The sequence below is a fragment of the Pogona vitticeps genome, chromosome 1 (assembly GCF_051106095.1).
Source record: "Pogona vitticeps strain Pit_001003342236 chromosome 1, PviZW2.1, whole genome shotgun sequence".
NCBI lineage: Eukaryota > Metazoa > Chordata > Lepidosauria > Squamata > Agamidae > Pogona > Pogona vitticeps.
Window position 1 is genome coordinate 343878640 of NC_135783.1, and position 26721 is coordinate 343905360.

At 43.1% G+C, this 26721-nt stretch overlaps 1 protein-coding gene across 2 annotated transcripts; it reads right to left on the reverse strand.

Moving 5' to 3' along the window:
- PLD4 (phospholipase D family member 4) lies at nt 1-25713 on the reverse strand. 2 transcript variants are annotated; one of them, XM_078383837.1, is made up of 11 exons: nt 25593-25713; nt 22226-22315; nt 19576-19700; nt 17881-18064; nt 16059-16179; nt 14604-14731; nt 12461-12661; nt 11356-11495; nt 7894-8059; nt 4295-4391; nt 1-414 (listed from the first exon to the last, which is right to left on the reverse strand). In XM_078383837.1, exons 1-11 carry the CDS (start codon nt 25593-25595, stop codon nt 197-199), a joined length of 1473 nt encoding a protein of 490 aa, XP_078239963.1. In that variant the 5' UTR covers nt 25596-25713; the 3' UTR covers nt 1-196. The 2 variants fall into 2 exon arrangements, with proteins under 2 accessions (XP_078239963.1, XP_072842844.2); XM_072986743.2 differs by lacking the exon at nt 19576-19700 and having other exon boundaries at nt 25593-25678.
- Between the last annotated feature and the right edge of the window lie 1008 nt (nt 25714-26721).

The following is a 26721-nucleotide window of genomic DNA, read 5'->3' on the forward strand; positions in this document are numbered from 1 at the left end:
TAATTTGAAAAGGTGGCCTGCATTTATATGGTCACACTTTATGCTAAAGCATTTGTCATTTTACAAGTTCATGACAACGTTCTTAAATTCGACACACAGAAAGTTTAAAAATGAATTAAGAGCTTATACAGATAAGTACTAAAGTTTTTAAAAAGCAGTAACAAATAATAATCAGTTACACAATAATTCAGTGTTCTCATGAACTCTGAAATCCATCTTTCCAAACACAGTCTTTCTGTCCTGGCAGGTCTTCCATATTTACAGAGTACTTAGAATTCCAGTCTCTTTCAAAAAGAGATCTTAGTTGTTGCTGTATTGTTGTGTTTCTCTTTGAAGGATCTACTGAAGATTGTTGAGCAACCAGTCCTACTCCTGCAGTACTGCTGAAGTATTCTTCTGCCCAGTTAGAAGTCCCTACAGATGACAGATGATAGAAAACGGAGGATGTGAATAGGAGATGATTTATCCTTCAGAAAAAGGCAAAGGAAGATTTATGTCCATGAGAAGTACATACCGTATTTTCGTGTATTTTTCCATGTATAAGACGCCCCTCACTTTTCTAACCCAAAATTAAGAAATCTAAGTGGGGCTTAGCAAATGTAGGGTAAAAAGGATCAAAGTGCTGCAGGATGGCTTTGATCCCTGCATTCTCCCTTTCTGCTAAGCCCCACGTGGCTTAGCAAAAGGAGGGGGAAATGGATCAAAGCAATTCCATGACAGCACAATCATTTTGATCCCTTTCCCCCTTATACAGCCACGGGATTGCTTTGATCTTTCCCCCGTCCTTTTGCTAAGCCCCATGGGACTTAGCAAGCAGAGGGGAAAGCCAGGATGAAAGCGATCCTGCAGCACTTTGATCCCTGCTTTCCTTTTGCTAAGGCTTAACAAGTGGAGGGGAAAGCACTGCAGGATCACTTTGATCCCTGCTTTCCCCTCCACTTGTTTTTTCCTCAGCTTACTTCCATGTATAAGATGACCCTCAATTTTTAGTTTAAAGATTTTAGACAAAAGTATAGTCTTATACACGGAAAAATACGATACATTGAAGCAAACACACACACAAACCCTGGAATAGCTGTCCACAGATATGCAGTTGGAATTAAAAAAAACACCAAAAAAGGGTGCAAGCTTTTGTGTCTTTTCAAATTCTTCATCAAGCTCAGGGGTTTAGGGATAGTGAAACAGGCTTTCAGCCAGGATCCAGTAACTAGAAAAGCCTGACCAGAAAGGGCTTGATTTTGTCAGGTCAACTATATATAATTCTCTAAATGGGAGGCCACACGATGGGACATACAAGGGTTGGCGAGGGGCGGTATTTCTATTTCTGGGCTAGCTGACTGTAGAAATGGAGATAAGGAGAATGCAAGTAAATGGGCCCAGAATCTACGTAAACCTTGCTAACCAGGCTATATGGCAACCTAGGACCATGGGAGTAAAAAGCCTAAACAACAACAATTTCAAGTCCTACTCCTACTCCTTCTTTGGCTTCAGCACAGGCACCAATACATCATCTAGCAGCTGTAGCAACTGTCACAATTTCTATTACAGCTTGCACCCTTACATCACACATGGCATCTGTGGTGCCAGCTGGAGAAGCTTTAATTCCACCTCATATACAAAATACTGGAGGCTGATTCATCGGTACAAATGGAGCACTGCCCCACTTGCAAGTTCAGTCCACTACCGTGCATCCCACTTTTTATAGATGCAAATTCTTACTTGCTTCGTTGTATGTGTGTAAATCTATACTTCTGTGTTCACGTCTGAAAAAAAATCACCACTTTTCTTCCCCCAGCTGCCTCCTGTACTTTGCGCCCCACCAACCACAGCTACCTGTAAGAATTCAATTTTCTCTTCCTCCCGTGTTGCTCAGCTCACTCTTAGGATGCAACCAGACAGTCAAGTTATCCTTGGCTGGATCAGGATAAAGAGGATGACTTCAAGATGCAGTATTCCATTTAGAGCAAGCCTCACAGAGACCCACTGTGTGGTTTCGAGATAACAAGCCATATCACACCTCAATCTGATTCTATTTAGCCCATTCCCCCTCTCTACCTCCATGCCCCCTTTCACCCCCTCCACAGGAGAAATTGGTAAGTGGCATAGCACTGAATTAGCTTGCCCCTGAACTGACATAGTACTGGATTTAAATGGGGAGGGGGAAATTCCCCCTCTGCTTCCTTTCCTGTCTCCCCTTCCACTGGGGAGTTGGGGAAAGATGGGTTGCTGTTCCTGTTGTTTGTTTGTTTGTTTATAAACTGGGAAATGGCATAGCACTTCAACTTTTAGTGAAGTAGCAAAGAAGTGGATTGACTTTCCCCCTAAATGACACGAAACTCCATCAGTGCCACTTTTGTTCAATACTGGCGATCATACATACCAGAAATTCAACTCAAATGAAGCAATCTTACACACACTGAAAAAGATAGTAGTCCCTGCTAGTGACCAAAAACGTATGGGTAACTATAGAAAAGAATCAGACTGGTTCACAATTGCCTGTATGTCATGTAGTAATCTTAAAATAGACCAAACCCAACCAAGCCAAAAGCAGTCCAAAACGTGACATGAGTTGTTGTCTGATCACATCCTTAGATTTGTCTATCTGCCCAGAGACCTAGGAAAACACGGAGGTTAGCCACTGCCTTGAACTATAGCAATTGTCAGCATGAGACACAAAACAACGAGAGGACTCTCAGTGCCTACTTCCAGATACCTGGCCATGCAAAAGAAATAATTCAAAAAAGCAGAAAAAGAGGACAACAGGACACAAAGCTGGCGAGCGCAAACTACGGAAAGAAGCAGCCATTGCAGACACCATGGCATGTAAGGAACACAAACTGCAGGCCTAGAAAGGAATGGTTTCAGGTTAGAACATCTTAGCTGGATAGTTCAGAGAGATGGGTAGCTTTTCTGTGGAGCCAGAAGTTGGTAGTTCGATTCCCCACTGCCTCTGAGGAGAAAACCCAGCCTGCGTAGCCCTAGATAAACTATACAGCCCCAGGACACCATCATAAAAAAGTATTGCAAGCCACTTCTGAATCTGTATGTTAAAAAAAACACCTGAAAGGTGGGTGCCACATAACTTGTGATCAACTTGAAGGAAGATTGTTGATTAAAAGCATCTTGAGGATTGTAGGAACATAGAAGTAATGTAGATAAATTGATTAGATTAGGCAGCCTTCAGTCTTGAGAGACTATGGCAACGTGCTCTGAATGACTTGGAACAGCATCTAGCGTGGCTGAGGAGGCCAATTCGAGAGTGACCATCCCTTCCACACTGAAGACAAATACAATCTGTCCCCTGTCCAGCTCCCTGATTTTGCTGGTTTCGGGGCTGCCTCTCTGCCTCAGTCTGCTGGACAAGAGTCTCTTCAAATTGGGAGAGGCCATGCTGCACCGCCTGCCTCCAGGCTGAACGCTCAGATGTCAAGGTTTCCCATCTGTTGAGGCCCATTCCTAAGGCCTTCAGATCCCGCTTGCAGATATCTTTGTATTGCAGCTGTGGTCTCCCTCTGGGGCGATTTCCCTGCACTCATTCTCCATACAGGAGATCTTTTGGAATCCGACCATCAGCCATTCTCATGACATGCCTAAGCCAACATAGACGTCGCTGCTTCAGTAATGTATACATGCTAAAAATTCCAGCTTGTTCCAGGACTCCTCTATTTGGAACTTTGTCCTGCCAGGTGATACCAAAAATGCGTCAGAGACAATGAATATGGAACATGTTCAACTTCCTCTCCTGCCGTGCACAGAGGGTCCAGGAATCACTGCAGTACAGGAGTGTGCTCAGGACACAGGCTCTATAGACCTGGATCTTGGTATATGCCATCAGCTCCTTATTAAGCCATACCCTTATGGCTTAAGGCTTGTTAAACTAGATACACTGATGTTGCCTAATATTACTGCAACAGTGAAAAGACATATACTTTGATACTCAGATAAATTGTGATTTGATTACCTGTGATTGATTTCATTATGGAATTACCACTTTACTGCCAGCTGCGATGAACAGAGTCTTCTTATACCCATCCACTGACACCTGAGATCTGTGTAGACCAGTTTCAGGCATTGGTAGAGCCAACCTGAGAGATTTGTATGGCCAATGACTCCGTACTGACCGTGAGTGATGGAAGTTTCAGTCCTAGATATCTAAAGGGCACCAAGTGAGTGCACACCAACCTAAGAGCAAGCACGCTAGAAAGGCAACAAGTGGAACATAGGTAAATAATGTGAAAATAAAAACTTAGCATGGTCTCCATACAGAGGTTCTGCTCCAAGGCAAAATACTTACCAACGTAGGCTGTCTTGTCAGTCACCATATACTTGCCATGATTCAGTCGTGCAAAAGGAATATTTGTGTGATTTCCAACTGGCACAATGAAGATTTTCTGATGACCAATACATGTAAAACATGGACAAGGATGGAATTGAAATAAATTAAACTAAAATAATCTAATTTTTAAAAGGCAGTTGAATCAATTCACCTTTTTAAATAGCTGGCAGAGGGCCTTCCACACTGAAAGCCTGAGAGGGGTTTTGTTTTGAATGGGTTCTTGGGCTCTGTTTTTAATATAATATTTGTTTAATTCTTTTTTAAAATATTTGTATACTCACTTTTTTTAAGCTTCAAATGTCTTTTAATTGTTGTAAGCCACCTGGGGTCCTTTTAAGGAGAAAAGTGGGGTAAAATATTTAAATAAATAAGTAAAATAAATAAATCCAAAAAAAGGGGGGATCTGATTTCTGAAACCAGAAGTGGATTTTCAGCTATACGAAGCTTCGTTTGAGGTGAGCTGTATTTTGTAATCTGTAAAGCCCCTGGATACGCAGGGTAACATAGCAGAAAGACTATGACTCAGGAGACCTTGCTGAGGAATGCAGTCAATAAAACCACTCCTTAAATATCTCAATCATCTTGAAAGCCCAACTATGGTAGCTATACCTCAGTTCCATATTGATGGGACATAACACAAAAAAGCAGAAAGGACCAGGGGTAAAAAAAAAAATTGGCCTCTAGAACAACCAAATTCACTTATGCTGAGAAGAACTGTGTGACAAAATGACCAGCATCCAACTACTCTGTGAAAGTATCAATACATCTTTTTAAGCTTAATGTTCCACAGTATTGAACATGCTTGTTTATATATATAAACTTTCATTTATGCTTAGTCTTACATTTTATATTTAGACTTTCATTTATATATATTTTTAATCCTTTCATTGTCAGACACCATGGACGCTAAGCACATAACCTTGGTAACAAAATGTTTACAGCATGCAGAAATTTCATTTCAGTAATTTTCTTCCTGTCATTTGCAGAACCAACGATATAATTCTACCTACATATTCCATCTCTCTCTCCCTCTCCCTCTCCCCACTCTCTCTGTGGTCTTAATCACAAAAGGGAAATGCTTTCTAGTCCTTCCGATATTTTCCATACATCTGTTGTACTGAATCATGGTCATTTGGTTTATATCCTCCTATTTGAATTGGTATGACTGGCTAAACCATGGTATCAATTTATCTTCTCTTTTGCTTCAAGGGGCAATTTAGACCCTAGATTTATATATATATAGTTTCTGATATAACAATGTGTAGATAGATAGATAGATAGATAGATAGATAGATAGATAGATAGATAGATAGATAGATAGATAGATAGATAGATAGATAGATAGATAGATAGAGAGACAGACAGACAGACAGACAGACAGACAGACAGACAGACAGACAGAGACAGACATTGACAAGTCGCTATATATTGACAAGCTCCCAAGTCGCTATATATATTTACTGACACATCACTATATCAGAAACAAGTCTCCCTCTAAGGTGTGTGACTGAGTGAGTGTGCTTGACTCCGCTCCACCCCCCTGGACAGCTTTCCTCCTTTCTTGTGCACCCACAGCTATTGTTTCCAGCCCCTTTCATTTCTGCCGCAACGCAGCCCCATGCAGGGGAGCCAACTCACACATGGGGGTGGAAATTAGATGGAATATTGATCAGAAAGGGGGGGTTCTGTTTAGGAAAGTGTCCCTCAGTTGCACTGGCTGCTCCTGCAGAAACGTATTGTATGCAGTGGACTTGGAATATCCGCACAACAGTACTGGTGATTACTCCCTCCGGTGACATTGTGTCTTCAATGTATCTTCCATCAGGAAAGAAAAAATTATTACTTGGCAGTAGAGATGGGGGTACAGTGGTGCCTCGCTTAACAACAATAATCCATTCCAGGAAAATCGCCGTTAAGCAAAAACATAGTAAAGCAAAAAAAAAAACCCATTGAAACACATTCAATGCGTTCCAATGGGGTAAAAACTCACTGTCCAGCGAAGATCCTCCATACAGCGACCATTTTTACTGCCTATATAGCGAGGAATCTGTCCCTAAACACAGCAGGGAGCCATTTTAATGACCCGGTGGTCATTTTGAAACTGCCAACCAGCTGTTCGAAAAACGTCGTTTTGTGAAGAATCGGTTCCCAAAGTAGGGAACCGATCATCGCAAAGCGAAATTCCCCCATTCAGACCATCATTTTGCGAGAGCAATTGCAATCGCAAAAAGATCGTCTTTAAGCTGATTCATCGCAATGCGGGGCAATCGTAAAGCGAGGCACCACTGTATTTGTTTACGAATACGAATATCCCTGCACACCTGGAGTTAATGAGGGTCCACCCCCTAGGGCCGGGCCGTCCACTTACATGTCCGGCAGGGGCAGCAGCCTCACTCATCCTTTCAATCACTCCCGGAGCCCTGCTCTCTTCCTGCTTGGCTGGCCACTCCAGGCAAGGGAAGGGAGGACGAGTCTTGGCAAGTCACTAGCCGAGCAGGAAGAGCGCAGGGTTCTGGGAGTGACTGAAGGGATGAGCGAGGCTGCCGCCACTGCTGGATGCATGAGCGGATGGTCCAGCCCCATGGGGCAGGCCCTCGTTGACTCCAGCTGCGCAGGGATATTCTTATTCGTATACTAATACCCTCATCTCTACTCATCAGTAATGTAATCGTCAGTGACATACTTTTACCAACGTATTGATGCACCAGGCATGAAAACTTTTTTTAAAAAATAATGTGCACGTTGCAGTAATGGTGGCCACCTTTCTCGGTTTTGATTTTGGAAAGAAGTCGGACAGGTTGTGCACATAGGCAATCCCGGTAAGGAATGTACCTGTACAACAATGGTACATAATAACACAACCCTCCTGGTGATGGGGAAGTGTTGTTCCACAGTTCCACTGCTAGCCAAGAAAATGCCTTGGTCTTGACTCTGCATTGTGTGGCCTGGAAAAAAAAATACTGATACAAGTGGTGGATGACTACATAACATTTGCTTCGTGTGACCAAGGCCTCTGTCTTTGTCTCCTACCATTTGTGTAAGTGGATAGAAAGCAGAAGAGATCATTTTTAAAACTGAAATCCAGTTCTAGCCAACATAGGACTGTTTAAAGTTGCCTTTATAGACCCTAAAATCTAAACAGTAAGTGTGTACAACTTTTGGGGAAACATAGGCCGTTCTCCTGCTCCCAGGACCCCAAATTATGAGGGAATTTCCCCAATTTTGTGGGAAATTCATTTCTTGTTTCTGTGATTCCACTTCCACTTTTGTTCTTAGATAGAGTCTGCATTCCATTTAATAGCTTCTACTTCACTCCTCGTGCCTTCTCGAAATGGGGGAAAGACATTTGTTTTTTTTTAAAAAACCACTAAAAATTGATTTGAAGTTGTCCCCCCCCCGCCATCTCATACAGCATCTGCACTTAGAAAATGTAAAAGAAAGTACATGTCCAGAGGTAGCACTTAAAGATACACACAAGATACGGTACTATAGGAGGGACTTAAAATATAGACATTTTTAAAAATATATATACATAGATCAAATCATATTTGTTTTACCACATCTATTGTGACATTGGTATGTGGATTAGTGAGGACACTCAATGACTTCAAGTAATGAAACATGGAGGGAACAGTATGGATCCAGCAGCTGATCAAAAGCCTCACGTGTACGTTATAGCTGACTGCCGCACGTCTCAGAGCGTTGTCAATAGGTGGCCAATATCTGCAAAAAAAGTATTTTGATACAAACAATTAAAAACTGTGTTTGTTTGTTTGTTTGTTTGTTTGTTTGTTTGTTTCTTTCTTTCTTTCTTTCTTTCTTTCTTTCTTTCTTTCTTTCTTTGTTCATTCATTCAGCTTTTACCCCACCCATCTAGATCCAAATGAATCTACTCTGTGCAGCTTACAATCCTAGCAATATAAAACAAGAATTAAAACAGACAATATTCAAACAAAAAAGAGAAGTAAGCAAAGTCCAGGATGGGAAAACATAAGGAACTAAGTGATGGAAGGGGAGAAGGCCTGAAGAACTAGGTCTTCAGCTTGTTCTTAAACACTCCCAGTGAGGGTGCCAGGTGAATCTCAGGGGGCAAGATTTTCCAGAGGTGAGGGGCCACCACCGAAAAGGCTCCGTTTCCAGTTCTTGTCTTCCGGGCCTCTCTTGGGGTCAAGCCCCTCAGTCGCCCAGCCTGGCTAGATCGAGTGACATGAGTAGAGCTAGGTGGGAGCAGGTGCTCTGCCAGATATTGAGGTCCTAAACCATTTAGGGCTTTATATGTAAGCATTGATAACTTGAAGTCAATGCAGAAACAAATGGGCAACCAGTGTCCTGCTGGCAGAGTGGGGGAAATGTGATGAAATTGTTTTCACCCCAGTGAATATTCTGGTAGACGTATTCTGGACCATTTGTAGTTTCCACATCAATCTCATGGGCAGCCCCATGTAGAGTGCATTACAGTAGTCTAATCTTGAGACTACGAGTGCATGGACCAGAGTAGTGAGCACCCCAACTTTAAGATAGGAGTGCAGGTGGACAATCCGCCGAAGATGTAAATGGGCGGTACGGACCACAGACGCTACCTTGGACTCCATGGTAAACGCTGGGTCAAGATAGACCCCCAAACTGCAGACCACACTCTTTGTGGTGAGAGTTGCCCCCCCCAAAAAAAGAGAGAGAGCTTCCAAAACCACTGATAGGAGGAGTGCCCACCCTCAAGACCTCGGTTAGTTAGTCTGTTATTTTTATTTATTTTATTAGTTTTGTTTATATGCTACATTTCTTCCAACAAGGGACCCAAATTGGCTCACAACATTAAAATTCACACAATTTAAAAGCACAATAAGTTAACTATTAAAAGATAAATTAAATAATATATAATTTAAAATACAATTAAAAGAGTAAACCATGAAATCATAAAAGAGATTAAAAATTCTGCTGAAATTGGGTTCAGGGATTCCGTTATAATTGTTAAAAGCCTGCCCAAAGAGATGGGTCTTTAGCTTTTTTCGAAGGGATAAAAGGGAAACAGCCATCCTGATCTCCTGAGGGAGAGTGTTCCATAGCCTGGGAGCTGCCACCGAGAAGGCCCTCTCCCGTGTCCCCATCAGCTGTGCTTGTGCTGGCAATGGGACCGAGAGGAGGGCCTCCTCTGCTGATCTTAATCACCGAGAAGGCACATATAGGGAGATATGGCCCTTCAGGTAGCCTGGACCCAAGCTGTATAGGGCTTTATAGATAATGATCAGCACTTTGAATTGGACCCTGAAACGAATTGGTAGCCAGTGCAGTTCTTGTAACAGGTGCATTATATGCTCCCTGTAGCTGCCCCCAGTCAGTCGTCTGGCTGCAGAGTTTTGCACACCTGAAGTTTCCGAAACGTCTTCAAAGGCAGCCCCACATAGAGCGCATTACAGTAATCCAAATGGGATGTATCTAAGGCATATGTCACTGTAGCCAGATCTAACATCTCAAGGAACAGGCGTAGCTGGCACACCAACTTTAGCTGTGCCAATGCACTCCAGGCCAGCGCTGAGACCTGGGCATCCAAGCTTAGGGATGAATTCAGGAGTACACCCAAGCTGTGAACCTGAGTTTTCAGGGGGAGTGTAACCCCATTCAGCACAGGTAGTATCCCTATTCCCTCATCTGCCTTCCGACTAACCAGTAGCACCTCTGTCTTGTCTGGATTAAGTTTCAGTTTGTTTGCCCTTATCTAGCCCATTACTGATGCCAAGCACTGTTTTAGAATCAAGACAGTTTCCCTGGAATTAGGTGGAAAGGAGAAACAGAGAGTTGAGTGTCATCTGCATGCTGGTGACACCAAACCCCAAAACTCCAGATAATCTCTCCCAGTGGTTTCATGTAGATATTAAAAAGCATGGGTAACAAAGCAGAACCTTGAGGAATGCCACAGGCCAAGGGCCAGGGCATTGACCAGGAGTCACCCAGCACCACCTTCTGAGTTCTCCCCTCCAGGAAGGACTGGAGCCACTGTAAAACAGTGCCTCTGAGTCCCATCCCAGAGAGGCAGCCCAGAAGGATACCATGGTCGATGGTATTGAAAGCCACTGAGAAGTCCAGCAAAACCAACAGGGACAATCTCCCCCTGTCCAGTTCCCGACATAGGTCATCCACCAAAGTGACCAAAGCTGTCTCTGTTCCATGGTCAGGCCTGAAACCAGATTGAAATACACTAGGATCTGGGGAGGGCTTCTTCATTAGCAGTCTTATTACTCTCTCCTTTAAGCAAGCAGGGAAGGAAGCATTTTCTACTCCCCATACCAATCGGCCATTCCTCCTCTGGCTGCTTTTATGAGCCAGGAAGGGCAAGGGTCCAGCACACATGTGGTGGCATTCACCTCTCCCAAGAATCCTGTCCACATCATCGGGCTGCACCATCTGAAAAGTATCCACTAAAACAGGACAAGCCGGGGCCAAAGTAACATCCACTGGGTCTGCATCAATTACAGCATCCAAGTCAGAGCAGATCCGAATGACTTTATATGCAAAGTGCCGTGCAAATTTCTCACGACGGGTTATGGAGTGGTCAATATTTTGTTCTTTGGTTGGGGCATTTATGTTATGGCTTTCTCATAACGTAGAGATCCAAGATGACTTATAAAATATTTTAAAAACATGTTCCTCTAAACACACACATTCTAATATTAAAAAGCAATTACCCTAATGGTTGTAATTTTGTTGTGTAATTTATGCCTACAGAAAGGTGATGACATCACTAACAGGGAGCAATTTTCAGAGATTAAAAACTTCCTACTTCTGTCCTGCAACTATTTTGAGTCCCACGTAATCCCTTTCATTTTGTGGGAGCCATGAGAATCATAGGATAGAAGGAGGAAGTCTTTAATTCAAAAGCAAGGACAGATTTTTTTTAGTTATTAAAGAAGTTCCTTCCATCTTGCAGCTCCCGTTGCTTCTGTGCGGTACAAGGAAGGTCAAAAACCAGTTGGCATTTAGAAGAAAATATAAAAGCGTGGATATATTCAGATTTAACCTGCTACCTTGGTGGGTGTCTGAAGTGGCTTGTAGGGAAATATTCCATCATGGAGACATAGACAAATTCTTCCGCATCATTGATAACATCAAGAACTGCTACAAGGTCAAAGGTGCGACCCTCTGGGCAAAATGAAAAAGGAGAAGCCTAGAAAAGAGGAATTATGTCGTTATTACAGCACCATTGGCGTTGCCAGCTGGCAGCATCTAATTCTTTTTGATTGGAACAACACTTGAGATCTAGGAGAGCCATTGTCATAGGGGAGGGCCATTGTGATGTCACAGAGGCAAGACAGGCATGAATAATTTATATTACAAATTAATTTGTACCTTGAACAATGGATTCCAAGCACAACACATCTGCTCTAAGACAGTGAGCCCCGGTATCATTAAGAAATGGGTGGGTAAAGTTTATAGCCACTACGCAACAAAAATGAAACTTTTTGTTCCTTTGTTCTCACCCTGAGATTTCTGCGCCTGCCTGGAGACCCAGATACAGTGGTGCCTCGCTAGACGATGATAATCCGTTCCACTGAAATTGCTGTTTAGTGAAATCATTGTCTAGCAAAAAGCATTTCCCCATTGGAAAGCATTGAAACCTGTTTAATGTGTTTCAATGGGGAAGAATCGCCGTTGTCTAGCGAAGAACGGCCATAGGAAAGCCGCTTTGCGAACCGCTGATCAGCTGTTTAAATCGCTGTCTTGCGAAGCTTAAGTCCCCAAACACCTGTTTTGCGAGCACGGAGGGAGCTGTCAAAATCGTCGTCTAGCAAAAATCAGTTTGCGAAGCAGGGACCAAACATTGTCCAGCGAAATTCCCCCATAGGAATCACTGTTTTGTGAATCACTATAGCGATCGCAAAAAGTCAATGTCTAGCGAAAAAACTGTCATGCGGGGTAACTGTCTAGCGAGGCACCATTGTAAATGTAATAATTCCCTGAGTTCAAATAGTGCCCTGAGATCTGGCAACCCTAAACATTGTCTATGTATCCCCAGGATCATTCAATAACAGTAAACATTTCCTTGTGAGAGTGAAAGGAAAATTTCACGATATACTTTCCATTCAAGTGCTTTTGGAACTCAGCGTAGGATTAGGCTTTACATCCACTTACAGAAAAATATGCTTTGGTGGTGGTTCCATTGAACTGTACTTCAAGAGGCTTGCGCCTGTTAATATTGGTAGAATAATTGCTTGGCCATGGAAATGGGATGGTGGCATTTGGCACTCCAAGGTCCCAATATGTTTGGAAGGTTTTCCAGAGGTCATTAGCTAGGCTGCCGCAGTTGCTGATCAAAACCCCAACCTCTTTCACCTGCAGAAAGAGAGAAAGAAGATAGAAGGCAACATGGGCTGTCATTAAAGGACTGTTCCTCTCTGTTCTGCATTCTGACATGTCCTGCCATGATTATCACCCTTTTGGATAAAGGCATGTTGCCTTGTTCTGGATCTTCTCTGTGATCACATAGAACAATGGCTTTCAGTCTATGTTTTAGAGGATAATAAGTCTATAGAGTATATGCTTTTCATGCAGAACATTCCAGATTCAGTCTCCCATATAACCTGCCATTTAAAAAAAGAAACATCAGGTAAAAGAGATCAGGAAAGTCTTTTGCTTGAAACATTGGGGACCTCCCCTCAGCCAGAACAGGCCGTACTGAGCCAGGTAGATTAATATTATCTGTAAGATGAGAGTGCAAGGATTCCTCAAGAGAAGAGAAGTGCTAATGGATTAACTTCCCTGAAGGACAGGGAGCACATCAACACTGATCCTTCACCATATGGCTTTTTTGGTGGTAGATGTCTCAACATGCAGTCTAAGGGCTAAAATAAACGGGCTGTGGAGGATCTATAAATAGGATCAAGACCATCTCACTGGGGGAAGGTGAGCTAGAAAGAAACGTACAGCTCCATAGCAGCTATGAAGGAGTAGAGGATTTCATGGGGAAAACAAAGTGGCTATATGAAAAGAAAGACAGGGCTCCTGTACCTTTAATAGGTTTATAGAGCAGGAACTTTTGGCAGGTGTAACGTACCAGCAAGCTACACCTCCTGACCCTTCCACACCTGTGCAAATATAAAAAATGCAAGAGACTTGTTTTTCATTTCATGTGGTCACCCTAAATATACAGTATTATAGAAGGAAAAGCAAAGTCTCTCTTTAGGCCTATATTCCCAATGCAAACCACCTTATTTCTTACTAATAATTAGAGATGGGGGAATTCATATACGAATACCCCTGCACAGGTGGAGATAACCAGGGCCCAGCCCCCTGGGGCCGGATGGTCCACTCACCATTCCACCGCTGCCTCGACCTCTGCACTCCCATCCTATCACTCCAGCGATCGCGATCGGTGAGCCACTCTTCGACCTGGCAGAGAGGCTTATAATCCCACCTCCTCCCAGGAATGGCAAGCCAGTCTCAATCTCCAGAGTGATAGGACGGGAGCACAGTGGATTGTGACAGTGGTATAATGGTGAGTGGACCGTCCGGCCCCAGGGGACTGGGCTCTCATTATTGCCACCTGTGCGGTGGTATTTGTATACAGTGGTGCCCCGCATAGCGAAGTTAATCCGTTCCAGGATTAACGTCACTATCCGGATTCGTCGCAATGGGGGGGGGAACCCCATAGGAACGCATTAAACTCCGTTTAATGCGTTCCTATTGGGGAAAAACTCACCGCTATGCAGGGAATCCTCCATCCGGCCACCATTTTCGACGCCCGGTAAGTGAGGCCAGGGCGCGAAAACGTTGCGGTCGGCCATTTTGTTGACCCGGCGGCCATTTTGGAACCACCGTTCAGCTGTTCCCAAAACATCGCAATGCGATGTTTTGCCTATTAAAAAAATGCATCGCTATGCAGATTCGTCATTAAACGGTGCGCTCGTTAAGCGAGGCACCACTGTACTACAAATACCAGACCTCTACTAATAATTTAAAAACTTGTGGTGAATGATCCCTTCCACCATCCTTCTCCTACACCATGTCTAACTCGGTGCCTGGTTAACACAGGATAACAGTTTTATTCCACAGATAGTAGCATAACTCAAATACAGTAGCTATGGCTAGAAGCAAAATTATATTACAAATTCATTTGCACCTTAAACGATGGATTCCAAGTTTTAATGTTCTACCTAGATCCATCTTAATGGGATTTTTTCCCTATGAATGTTCATTAGAAATTCAATTCAGCTTGTTATGTATTGCCAAGTTCAGCCTCATTTTGTTTTCAGTTTTATATACTCCAATATTTCACCTGAGTCAAAGCCCTCCAGTCCACATTGGGGCTACCAAGAAAGATGTGCTTCCTGTCTACGATCCAGAATTTGGTATGTAGGACACCGTGAGTCAGATATCCAAAATTTACCCGTTTTACATGAGCTCCTATGGAAAAGAAACAAAAATGGAGACTATGTGCAGCTGTAAATCAAGAAGCTTCCCATTGAAACATTTAGCCTTTAAATCCTAGTCTGGCTATTAATGGTTTGGGGTAGAGTTTAGAAATGATAATTCCCAGAAATCCAAACAAGGCTAGAAGACATTGGAACTTGTAGTGAAAGACCTAAATTTTATTTGGTATCATTAATCTCGGTGACAGCAAAGAATTAGAAAATAAAGCATGATTTTTCCATTAAATGTCTGGTATAAAGAAGTATGAAGGGATGTGGTGGCGCTGTGGGTTAAACTGCAGAAGCCTCTGTGCTGCAGGGTCAGAAGACCAGCAGTTATAAGATCGAATCCACACGATGGAGGGAGCTCCCGTCGCTTGTCCCAGCTCCTGCCAACCTAGCCGTTCGAAAGCATGTAAAAATGCAAGTAGATAAATAGGTACCACCATGGTGGGAAGGTAATGGCGTTCCGTGTCTAGTCGCACTGGCCACGTGACCATGGAAACTGTCTAGGGACAAACGCTGGCTCTATGGCTTGGAGACAGCGATGAGCACCGCGCCCTAGAGTCGGACACAAGTGGACTAAATGGGGCTTCATAAATGGGGGGGGGGAGATTTAATATATCTCCAAATGGTCCTGGTGGCGGGGTGCACTGTGTTTACATTATTTTTGTTTTTGTGCATATTAAGCTTTTTTCTTGGGTTTGCCTTGCTAGGTATTTTTTTTTTTGTTTCCTTGTTATTTCTTTTCTCCTTTAAATAAAATTTTCAAAACCAAACTTTTCTTCTGTTTTACTGTCAGGTTCTACTAGATTTTGATTTGGGTGTCTCTAAGTGAGAAGTGGCCCCATACATTTGGGTCCCTTTTTGGTTGTCTGCTGCTTGCGAAGGGGTCTGTCTTCTCATGGGCAATTATCATGGGCCCAGGAGTGAGTTCTCTGCTGTCCAGACACTCTGGGGGCCACACGGCCTGCAAAAAATGCCCCCAAATGGAATTTGTTAGAAATCCATGTTCAGTTTTGAAAAAGTGATTTTCTAAGGTATTGAGAGGTTGGTCTATGCCTTTTTTAAAAAGTAGATCACCCATTTTGGAGGTTTCTGATGGGTAGTATCCAGTCTTTTGGGGGGGGTCAGGAAAAAAGAGGGGTCCAGAGGGACAGGGAAAAGCATTGGAGGGTCACACTTTGCCCAGCCCTGCTAAGGAGGGTCACAGATTAAGGAGACACCTCATGACAAAACTTTGATAGAGACTCTCTCCCCCTGCAGAATTCCATTCATATGCTACTTATGAGTAAACGGCCTTTCTTAAAACAGGCATGTACCTTTTCCCTCTAAGACCTTGAGGTCAGTTGAATGATAAACTTTGGATGGGACGCTTGTTGCAATAAACATGGAGATATTTTCCAAAAGTAGACTTTCAAGTTTCTTGAGAATTTCTTCACCCTACAAAAGAAAAATCAAAGTACATATTTTTTATCACAGCTGGCCCACTAGGATAAGCATGTTGACATCAGAAGGAAGATTAGGTGGTGCAGCTGGTATTATGTGAAACTTTACATATAACTAGAGACCCTGATGTTGGGAAAATGTGAAGGCAAGAGGAGAAGGGGACGACAGAGGACGAGATGGTTGGATAGTGTCACCGAAGCAACCAACAGGAATTTGACCAAACTCCGGGAGGCAGTGGAAGACAGGAGGGCCTGGCGTGCTCTGGTCCATGGGGTCACGAAGAGTCAGACACGACTTAACGAGTAAACAACAACAACAGAGACAGGCAGAAACTACCAGTTTGGTGGTTCCTGCCAGTTTGTTGTTCAGCTGAACATGCGTTTGGTGCTTCCCAGCCCCACCTACTCAGAAGCAGCACCCAGAGGAGGTGGGGCAAGGAAGCTGGGGTGCTGCCTCTGAGTGGGTGGAGCTGAGAAGCACCAATCGCCTGTTCAACTGAGTAACAAATCTCCAGATTGGTAGTTCGTGCCCATCTCTATATGTAACATGTGCATTAAAAGGGCTGGCTGCATGAGGAACTCTTGCTTTTTGCCTCAGAGGATAATGTCCTTTCTGGGGCAAGGAAAAATGGAAGGACAGTTTATCTCATGGCATCACTCCATCAGAGATATATATATTCATCCGGCTGCGGCTACAAATCAGCTTGATTCGCAGCCTGTTTTACACGTCTGTCGACATTAGATGATCAAAAAGAGACTGCAGGTTGTTTCTGTGCCAGGGTTCACACCGGCCCCTCCATCGGATGCCGTCTGATCATGAGACAGCCTCCCTCCCTTTAATCCCACCCTCTAGAGATCCCCTGTTCTCCTCTTACCGTTCCTTGTAAAGCCACTGAGTTGTTTAAAGTGCTGCGTATCGCTAGGAAAGAGGGACGGTTTCCCAAAGTTTCTCATCCTATACAAACACATATACACATACCAGAAACAGTCTGCTGTCGTTTTTCAGAGTTGTTTCTATTTTATATTGATTTTTATCTTTGTTTGTTTGTTTGTTTGTTTGTTCAGAGGTGATCTTGTGCTAAAGGAATATATCCGTGTAGTGACCAAGCGATCAAGCAATAAACTCATTAGTTTTTGTTTTAATTTTTAGTTACTCTGGGGCGATTAGGAAAAAAGATTGTGAGGGTGGGTGTTCCCACTCTCCAAAACATCAGGCACAGCTCAGTGTGGGCACAGATGACTACCCACAGTTTCTCACACACTCATCCTTTTGCAGAATAAAACAACTAACCCCATAGGGAAAAGTCAATTCAAATCATTATTTTTTAAAAAGGAGATGCTCCCTGTAGCAGAGAGAACAATTCCATGTTGGGAGAAAAAAAGGGGGGGCAGATGGATTCAAATGGGTGTTTGAGTGATGTGATCAGTTATTTAAAAAGTGAATTCATCTATTTTAGACTCACAACAAATCTCGTAATATCTGACCATGTGGTGTTTGACCATGTAGTTCCTGACTATGTTTGAGTGTGTATGTGTCAGGTCAGTGTATCCCTGGTTGAACCCTCACTGTGAGGCTGAAACTGATTCTTTATAGGGGGTATGAATGCTACACCCTAAACCAGTAACAACCACCATCCGTTGACTTCCCTGTCCCCTATCCACCTGCAAATTCAAAACAACAGCTCTTTTATCTCACCTGTTGAGATGATGTGTCATTGACATCAAGATCCTTTCCAGTCAGCGTCCAATAATAAGAAACCACATGTATGCTTTCGTGGGTCATATTTAAGAGCTCCATCCAGGCTTGGTATAAAGGCTTTGCAGCGCTACTGTTTGGTCCATATGGCATGTCCTGTGGGAGGCTTTCCACCAGCTCAAAACTACAGCAGGAATGAGAAATGAATATTTTGCCTTGAAAATAGTTGCAGCAAAGAATTAAGATCTCCATGATCAGAGCTAGTTTCAAGAGACAAAGGCTGACTTCAGCAGATCCTCTCTATGGGCTGGTGTTATACCAGTCAAGCAGCCATGGACATATTTTTAATTCAAGGCCCTTTATTTTATTTTATTTTATTCATGCATGCACATTATGTGTGTATGTATTTGCACATAAAAGACATGTCTCTATAGTTGGCTAAAAGATTTGGTTTTGGGTCAGGTGACTCCTAGTATAAGAGTATATACCTGAATTATGTGACCTACAGCTTTGAGAGACAGCAGAATGCTATATATGTTTCTTCAGCATCGCCCATACATATGGACACAGTCCGGACCTAGGGACTCAGCAGCAGGGGATTTCTCTACTTCCTTCTGCAGTTGACGGCCCTAATACTAGGCAGGGTGAAGCAGTCAACTCAGGCAGCAAATATGGGATGTCAGAGCAGTGCCGTGTTAGTTATTTACTCTGTTGTTATTATATTCTGAGTACTCTCTGCCTAGAAATCTCTGAAAAGAATCACCATGTTGGAATTGAATTGCTGGTACATGAGGAAGATGATGATGTTTTCACTGACAGGGATGGAGAGAAGGACAGGGGAATTGGAACTACGGGGAATTGGTTCCAAGCCCTGCCCTCCATGGACTCTGAAAAATGCAAATTATAGCAAATGCTATACATAGCCTGGTTTCTGTCTCCCTTTATTGGCCAGCTCTGGTAATGACATCATGGTAATATACAGTAGTTGTATCTAGCAAACACTATACAGTGGTGCCTCGCTTAACGAGTGCACCGTTTAACGATGAATCCGCATAGCGACACATTTTTTGCGATTGTTTTTACGATCGCATTGCGATGTTTTCTATGGGCAAATATCGCATCGCGTTTCGCTTACCAATCTTCGAATTGCGATGTTTGGGAAACAGCTGATCGGCGGTTCAAAAATGGCCGCAGGAAGAAGAAAATGGCTGCCCACAGCATTTTCGCACCGATTCCTCGCTTACCGAGACGGCGAAAATGGCGGCCGTATGGGGAATCTTCGCTTAACGGTGAGTTTATCCCCCATTAGAATGCATTAAACGGACTTTAATGCGTTCCTATGGAGTTTTCAGTTCCGTTTAGCAATGTTTCCGGATAGCAACGTTAATCCTGGAATGGATTAACGTCGCTATGCGGGGCACCACTGTACATGGCATGGTCTCTGGCTCCCTCTAGCTGCCTGTTCTGGTACCTTCATCTTTAGAAATATATAGTTCTAGGATTTTTCTTTTAATATTTTTAATATTTTCAGATTGTGGATAGGTGAATCAGTGGATACTGATCCTACAGATAAGGGAGTTTTACTGTACTTATAATACAAATTTAAAAGTTGAAAGATGACAGAGAGGGCACAGAAAACAAGCATAGGCTGAAAAGGCCTCAGAAAATCAGATACAGACTTTTTGACCAGCTTACTTGCATAAATCCTGCAGGTTATTAAGAACTGTGCTGTCATTCTTTACAGTGATTACAGTTGAGAATTTCATGAGAGAAATCATTAGCACAAGAAACAGCCAAGCAACCACAATCAGTCGAAACACCTAGAATGAGAAAAGCGTCGCCATAAAATGAGGTCTGTCCACAGCTTGGAAGAGTAAATATAAAGACTTGTTAAAGCAATCTTCTCAGGAGAGAGGACAGAGTGATGGACTAGGGCTCAGGGAACCTGGGTTCGAATCCTTGCTGGGCCATGAAAACTGAAGTGGGGACTGACACAGGTAAAACCACTCTTTAAATATCTTGTATACCTTCAAAATGCTATTATGGTCCTTATAAGCCATGTGCAAATTCATGGCACACAGTAATAAAGCCATTCCTAACTGATAAGTTGTATGATGATGCTACAACTTATTCTTCTTCAGAGTATATTTCTAAATTCTTGTCTGAGTTCAGAAGGGCACAAAGCCAGTGGGACCATCTGGGAAGGAGCTTGGAGTACATGTCCGGGGCCTCTCGAACCAGAAGTAACAGGAATGTCCTCCAGGGTGGCAGGGTGAGTAAGTTTTCCACATTTTAAAGGAAATGAAGTCAACACAGATTACCACCTACAGCACACGTAGAATCTAAATCCAATTATATTATGATAAGAAAACAAAGCAGTATCTGTGGGCAAAGAAGAATTAAGGGAGCACTTCTTCTCCATATATCACACTTGAATCGAAGCCAAGCTGAGACACAGGATGTTTGACAATCGGAGGTGTAATGAAAGCAGAGCTAGCAGGATTGAAAGTTTGGAATCTCTGAATAACAAGGGTTATGAAATCATCCACCCCACTTTTAGCTTCCTTGTTTCCCTTGAACTTAACTGCAACCCTAACGGTATCTGGGAAAGGAGCTGATTTTACCAGCAACAGTATTTTATTGCAAGTAATCCTTGTAGTAAAGAAAGGGAGGTTTGGTTCTGAATGGACAATTAAGAACCATTGGCTTTACAGAAGAACTGCTCCCTATTTGGTAACATGGAGTGATCCAGCTGACTCCATGTCCAGACTCTGGATGAGGGAGATTGGCTCTGAAGATTGTCATAAAGCCTGCCTGCAGTTCTAAATATATAATTCTGGTGAGTAAGACAATGCCCCCTCTGGTGTCGATCTTTGTCTCCTTTCAGCACGAAGTTAAGATGTGGCTGTTTATCTACAAGACCAGAGACTGGCTCGTTTTTGGCCTTATAGATTGTGGTATTGCTTTTCTGCTTTTAATCGTTTGTACCAAAGATTGTGTGTTTGTGTTTGTTGCTTTTACACCAGCATTCATGTTTCTTGAGTAAATCTCCATTAATGTCATGAGCAGGCTGAAGTGTGTATCTCTTCATTGCTGCTGTATTGTTCTCAGAATTAGAGTTAGGGGTTTGGTTCATGTTTCCTCAATTCAAGAATGATACTTATGCATACACACCCAGAGACAGTATAGCTTGTAAAAACAAAACAGCCATTTACTTCTCTTTGTCAAAGTCAGAGAAGAAGCTGGGGGAACCAGACCTGAACCTGCTTTCACTTCCCAAAGCTTAAAAAGAGTTTCATTTATCAAAATGAGTGATATGCTGCAGATCATCTGCTACACAGCAGGTGGACAGGGCTTCCCCTTTATATTTTCAGCATGCTTATAATGGCTAAATACGGCGGGCTGGGCTTTTCCTATTCAGGTTACATGCTACTGCTGTGATAAGAGTGGGTGTTGAGCGGGTCGACCCACTCATAAGGAAGCCCCCACCCCTTCTGTTGGAATTTTGTTTATGCAGGCAACTTGAAAAGGACAGGGGGTTCTTCTTGTGTGTAGGCTGTACACACATGAGCAGGAACCTTGGAAAAATCTGTATTTTTGTTCATAGGTAGCGTCTACGTGCAATCAGGACCCTTCTCTTCAGATCTATTATGGTTGTACAAAGCAAACATGGAGCCAGTCGGGGTTTGGTGTCCCGGACCCTTCCGAGAATCAAGGGACTACGATGCCTGAACAGGGCTTGTGTAACTTCCTGTAGTAGTACTAAAATTTCCTTGCTTTTTCCTTGCCCTCCTCATTTCTGTCCCTTAAGTATCTTCTGTACTAAATTATGAACATACATAGTAAACGGACGATGATGATAATGATTGATGGCTCATCCACCAGCCTTCGAAGCCAATCAAAACAGACTTTGAAAATCATTGCAATAGAACAAGTTTGTCTATAGTCCTTATACATTGGCAGTAGATTTCCAAGCATATTCTGAGAGGCATCCAAAACTGGTAGATGACCATCGCTGAAAGACAAGGATGAGGATGATAGTGAAGGCGGCTTGGAGGAGCGCTACACTTTTGGAACGTCTCATCTCTCATCATTTCAACAAGCTGGATTTTTATTTTTATTTGAACAGTCTGGTTGGTCCAAAGACAACGGATGCAAAGTCAGTCCTTACAGAACAAGAAACTGGGCCTCAGGCTCCACTTACAGTTAATTGCATCCCCTGGAAGCATCTACATAGGGTTGCAGATTGTATTTCACAACTACAACATTCTAATATGCGAGACACATTGATATAGAGGCATTTTATTATCCCTTTGCTGTAACTCAGTTTTGTTCTTTTACTTACGACTTGAGTGCCTTTTTGATCATTTGGGTGCAATATCAAACAAAACGGCCCATTGGATGTCGGTGGTTTTACTGGAGTCTTTTTCATGACCTATAAATGTGTGACAAAGAAATAAAAGAAATAGAAGAAACTATTCCAGGGTGCTCAGTCCTTTGTCCTCTGTTTTTTAAGTATAGTTATGACTATCCATATCTGCCTACATAACAGACACCCTCCTTGCTTGTTAGAGAGGAGCCTGGGATTTATTATAGGAGAGGAATCAGGAATCTTTGGCCCTCCAGATGCTGACGAACTGCCACTTCCATCATATGTCATCAGTAGCCAGGCTGACTAATGGGAATTGGAGTACAACAGCATTAGGTGTTTCATATGCTCCCCAGTCCTGTACTAAGGTGTGCAATCAATTAATACAAAGCTGTGGTGATACAGTAAATAGCCACTTTGGACCCAGGATCGCTTGCACCATTTCCTATCAACTCTGCCTTGAGCCACGATTCTCAGCCCCCTCCCTCAAAATAAGGAGAAAGGTCATACCTTAAACATAAAAAAGAGGACGTATTTCTGTTTGTTTTCTTAAAGCTCACCTGCAGATTCACTTTGTACTGGGGCAATGCCCCAGTTGCTCCATGTTAGTAACAACTTTGCAAAAGGGTGAGGACAAAAACATTAGCCGATGTAAGGAGCTAAGACAAAAGGGAAGGACTGCAAACTTTTGAAATGAAGAAACAGAAATCATAGACAATCAGGAGAGCAACAGTGTCACGCACCCCTGGGAAGATAGTTTTGGCTGGAAGATCTGAACTTCCCACCCCTGCTATAAATACAGGGGTCACTGCAGGTGACTTGAGTGAAATAATAAGACCAGACATAAGACCAGTCAATGGTTGATGGTATTTTAGTCATGAATTTTAATAGGAACAATGAGCTGAGATGGAGGCGGGGAGAGATCAGTTGGAAATGTGTGTTGGAGGGAAGCTTTATGGAGATCATGGAACACCAAAAAGGCAAAGAAGAGAGTTCTAGATCAAATCTGCCTGGATACCTCAGTGGCTTAGGTATCTGGCTCTGGAGCTTGATTTCCCACTGTGCCTCCCACATGTAGAGCCAGCCTATGTGGCCTTGGGCAAGCTGCACAGTCCCAGGGCACCCCAAGAAGAAGGGAATGCCAAACCACTTCCGAGTAGAATCATAGAACCATGAAATTGGAAGGGGCCTATAAGGCCATCAAGTCCAACCCCCTGGTCAATGCAGGAATATAAATCAATGGATATCTGCCAGGTGGTTGTCTAAGTTTCTCTTGAATGCCTCCAGTGTTGGAGCACTCACCACCTCTCGAGGTAATTGGTTCCACTGCATTCTCTACCTGGAAAACCTGAAAAGGTTGCTATAAGTCAGAACTGACATCATCATCATCATCATTAGGTCAGTCAAATCAAGCCTGATCTTGAGGTTGTCGTACTTTGGGCAAATCAGGGGAATATGTGACTTACAGGGGAGGAAATCATTCTGGGAAAAGTTGAAGGCAGTAGGAAAAGAGAAAGACCTAACATGAGCTGGATAGATTCAATGAGTAGCTCACAGCTTTTTAGCTTGCAAGACCTGAGCTAGGCACTTAATGATGGGACCTTGTGCAGGTTTCCATCTTGGTGGCTGGCTAGCACATTAGTTTGGACCACCGGGTTATGAGTTTGATACTGTGCTGTCTAGGAGAAGTGCCAGCCTGTGTGATCTTGAGTAAGTAGCACAGTCCTAGTATGACACCAGAATAAGAGACTGGTGATACAGAATACAGTATCTTATGCCTAGAAAACCCCTGGAAGGATCAAGTTAAGCCAGAATTGACTTGAAGTGTCACATAATTATGAATTAATTCATAGGATCGCCGTAAGGCAGACACACCTTGATGGTATATAAAAACAACTGCCAAGCGCAGGCAGATGATGGGAGCGATTCCTCTATCTTCCCCACAACTAAACAAAGCAAGGATGTTTATTTCTGTCTGCAACAGGGAAGTCAGTCTGGATTGCAACCAAGGCTGGAAAATAATTTCTTGAGGCCTGCAACACAGAATCATCTGTGTCCGTGCAAGGCATTTACCTGCCTAATGCAGAGGTAAATTCCTTCCTTTTCCTGGGACTTGGATCAACACTTTAAATGTCTTGCTGAAACATTATGATACCCAATTCCTGTCATCATCATCATCTTTCTCTCTCTCTCTTTCTCTCCTGCTGTCTCTTACACACCGGTACAGTGTCACCTGAATCTGATTTTCAGCCTGTTGCATGGCAGGACTAGCTCCCATCAGGCAATTTTCATCATCCTTTTGCAGTAGTACCATTACCTGTTCCATTAGCTCAAGGGTGGGCAACTTTTAGTCCTGTGGATGCCGTTCACTTGTGATTTGCCTTTGTCCCTCACCACTGACTATGGTTTGATGGGAGATGCAGTCTAACATCTGGAAGGCCACAAGTGTCTTAGCTGAATTAGGAGCCAAGTACTCATGAAGGACCAAGTAGTAAGTGTGGAGATCGACTCTACTCTATTCCCACCACTCTTCAAACATCCTCCGTTGGCAGATGGCTGAAGACAAGAGCAAAGATCAGCTATCAGGGTAGGCAAAGTGTGGCTTGTTTGAGCGCAACTCTCAGCGCTCCTCCCCATGCCTGTGCTGGCTAAGGCTGTTGGAACTTGTAGTTCAACAACTTTTGGATAACTTTTACATATGTTATATGTAAATACTGTCTTCATAAGAAATTAATATTTATCCAAAGTCCTTTAATTACTCTACACAGAACAGCCTTATTGTTATTATTTTTTAATTGTCTAGCTCAGAATTTCCTGTTTCACATCTAGGGTTGTGAGCAGACGTCTCTTTCTCAGTAGTGGAGCCCAAACAGAGATGGGAAATGTGACTTTTTTTTAGATCAGGAAAAGATCATGCAGAGTTCTGAACTTCGAAAAAGTGACGCATCCTGTATTTGGAACACGAATTCCTTTTGAAACGTGGGTGCTGGGGCCCGAACATGCCAAGCAGTCACCCCTACGCAGAATTTGTTGCACAAGTGACATGTTTTCTGCCACTATCCTACAGCCTCATCATCATCCTTGCCTTGTACATCTCAAGAAAGCAATTGCCTTCATCAGTATACTTAAGTCATTTATTACCAGAGAAGAAAAGACTCACTGGAAAAGACAATAACGCTAGAAAAAAAAAGAAGAGCTAAAGTAAGATGAATTGACTCAAGAAAGGAGTTTGCAAGAACTGATAGGACCTTTGGGCAGTCATTATAATTCATAGGATCACTACAAGTTAGTTAGAATCCACTTGATAGCACATAATATACTATAAAAATTCAGAAAGGCTTACCATACGGGAAGTCAACTCCAGCTGCTGTTTCTCTGCCCTCCTGTAGATAAACTGAGAGTGGAAGTGGTTGCAGGGCTATAGTTAACACTTGGCATCTGTTGGGGGTGGGGTGGAGTTTAGTGACTCCCCACTAGAGCCACAGGCTCAACTTCCTCTTTAATACCAGAATGTAACACTCTGTCGCCACATGTTTAACTAAGTCCCGGCAGGTCTTGGAGGGGGCACTCTGGTGACAGCTGTGATAATACAGTAAGGGAAGTAGATGTCTGGACAGTCAATGGGTTATGATTGATTTGAAGAAGGTATGACAGAATTTTTTTTGGGGGGGGGGCACAGGTTAAGCTGCATGAGGCTATCTCAACCGAAACAACACTTGCAGCACTTTGCAGACTATGTTGGTCTTGAAGGCGGCACGAAGGCTTTTGCTCTTTTGCCCTTCGTGTTTCTGTTACCATCATTTCTTTGTGTGCTGTTGTCGTCTATGGTCAAATCAGTTCTGCAGGTTTTTGAAATGCTGTCAAAAAATTTTTTGCATGGCACACTAATCATCAGATACTTTAAAAAAGTGGGGGAAGAGTGTCAGTTTCTGGACCTCCATTGTCATGCCCATTTTCATCTGCTTCTGTAAACATGCAACACTCCATGTTTTCAGAGAGGTCTCAGGTTGGTGCTAGATAGAAACCAATACAGTATAGGGATTTAAGGAGGGCTGCCATATCAGCAGCAGAAGCAGAGTGTCAGTTGAACATACGAAAGGTTACTGTGTGTGTGTGTGTTTAGTCGTTTAGTCGTGTCCGACTCTTCGTGACCCCATGGACCAGAGCACGCCAGGCCCTTCTGTCTTCTACTGCCTCCCGGAGCTGGGTCAGGTTCATGTTGGTTGCTTCGGAGACACTGTCCAGCCATCTCATCCTCGGTCGTCCCCTTCTCCTCTTGCCATCACACCTTCCTAACATCAAGGTTTTTTCCAAGGACTCTTTTCTTCTCATGAGATGGCCAAAATACTGGAGCCTCAGCTTCAGGATCTGTCCTTCCAGTGAGCACTCAGGGTTGATTTCCTTTAGAACTGATAGGTTTGTTATCCTTGCAGTCCAGGGGATTCTCAAGAGCCTCCTCCAGCACTACAATT

What these genes read in the sequence shown, in the direction of transcription:
- PLD4 (XM_078383837.1), bottom strand. An exon ending in CCACCAAAGCATATTTTTCT is followed by an intron (nt 11,496 to 12,460) that starts GTAAGTGGATGT and finishes CCTCTTTTCTAG; the next exon opens with GCTTCTCCTTTTTCATTTTG. An exon ending in CCAATGTCACAATAGATGTG is followed by an intron (nt 4,392 to 7,893) that starts GTAAAACAAATA and finishes ATTGGTCATCAG; the next exon opens with AAAATCTTCATTGTGCCAGT.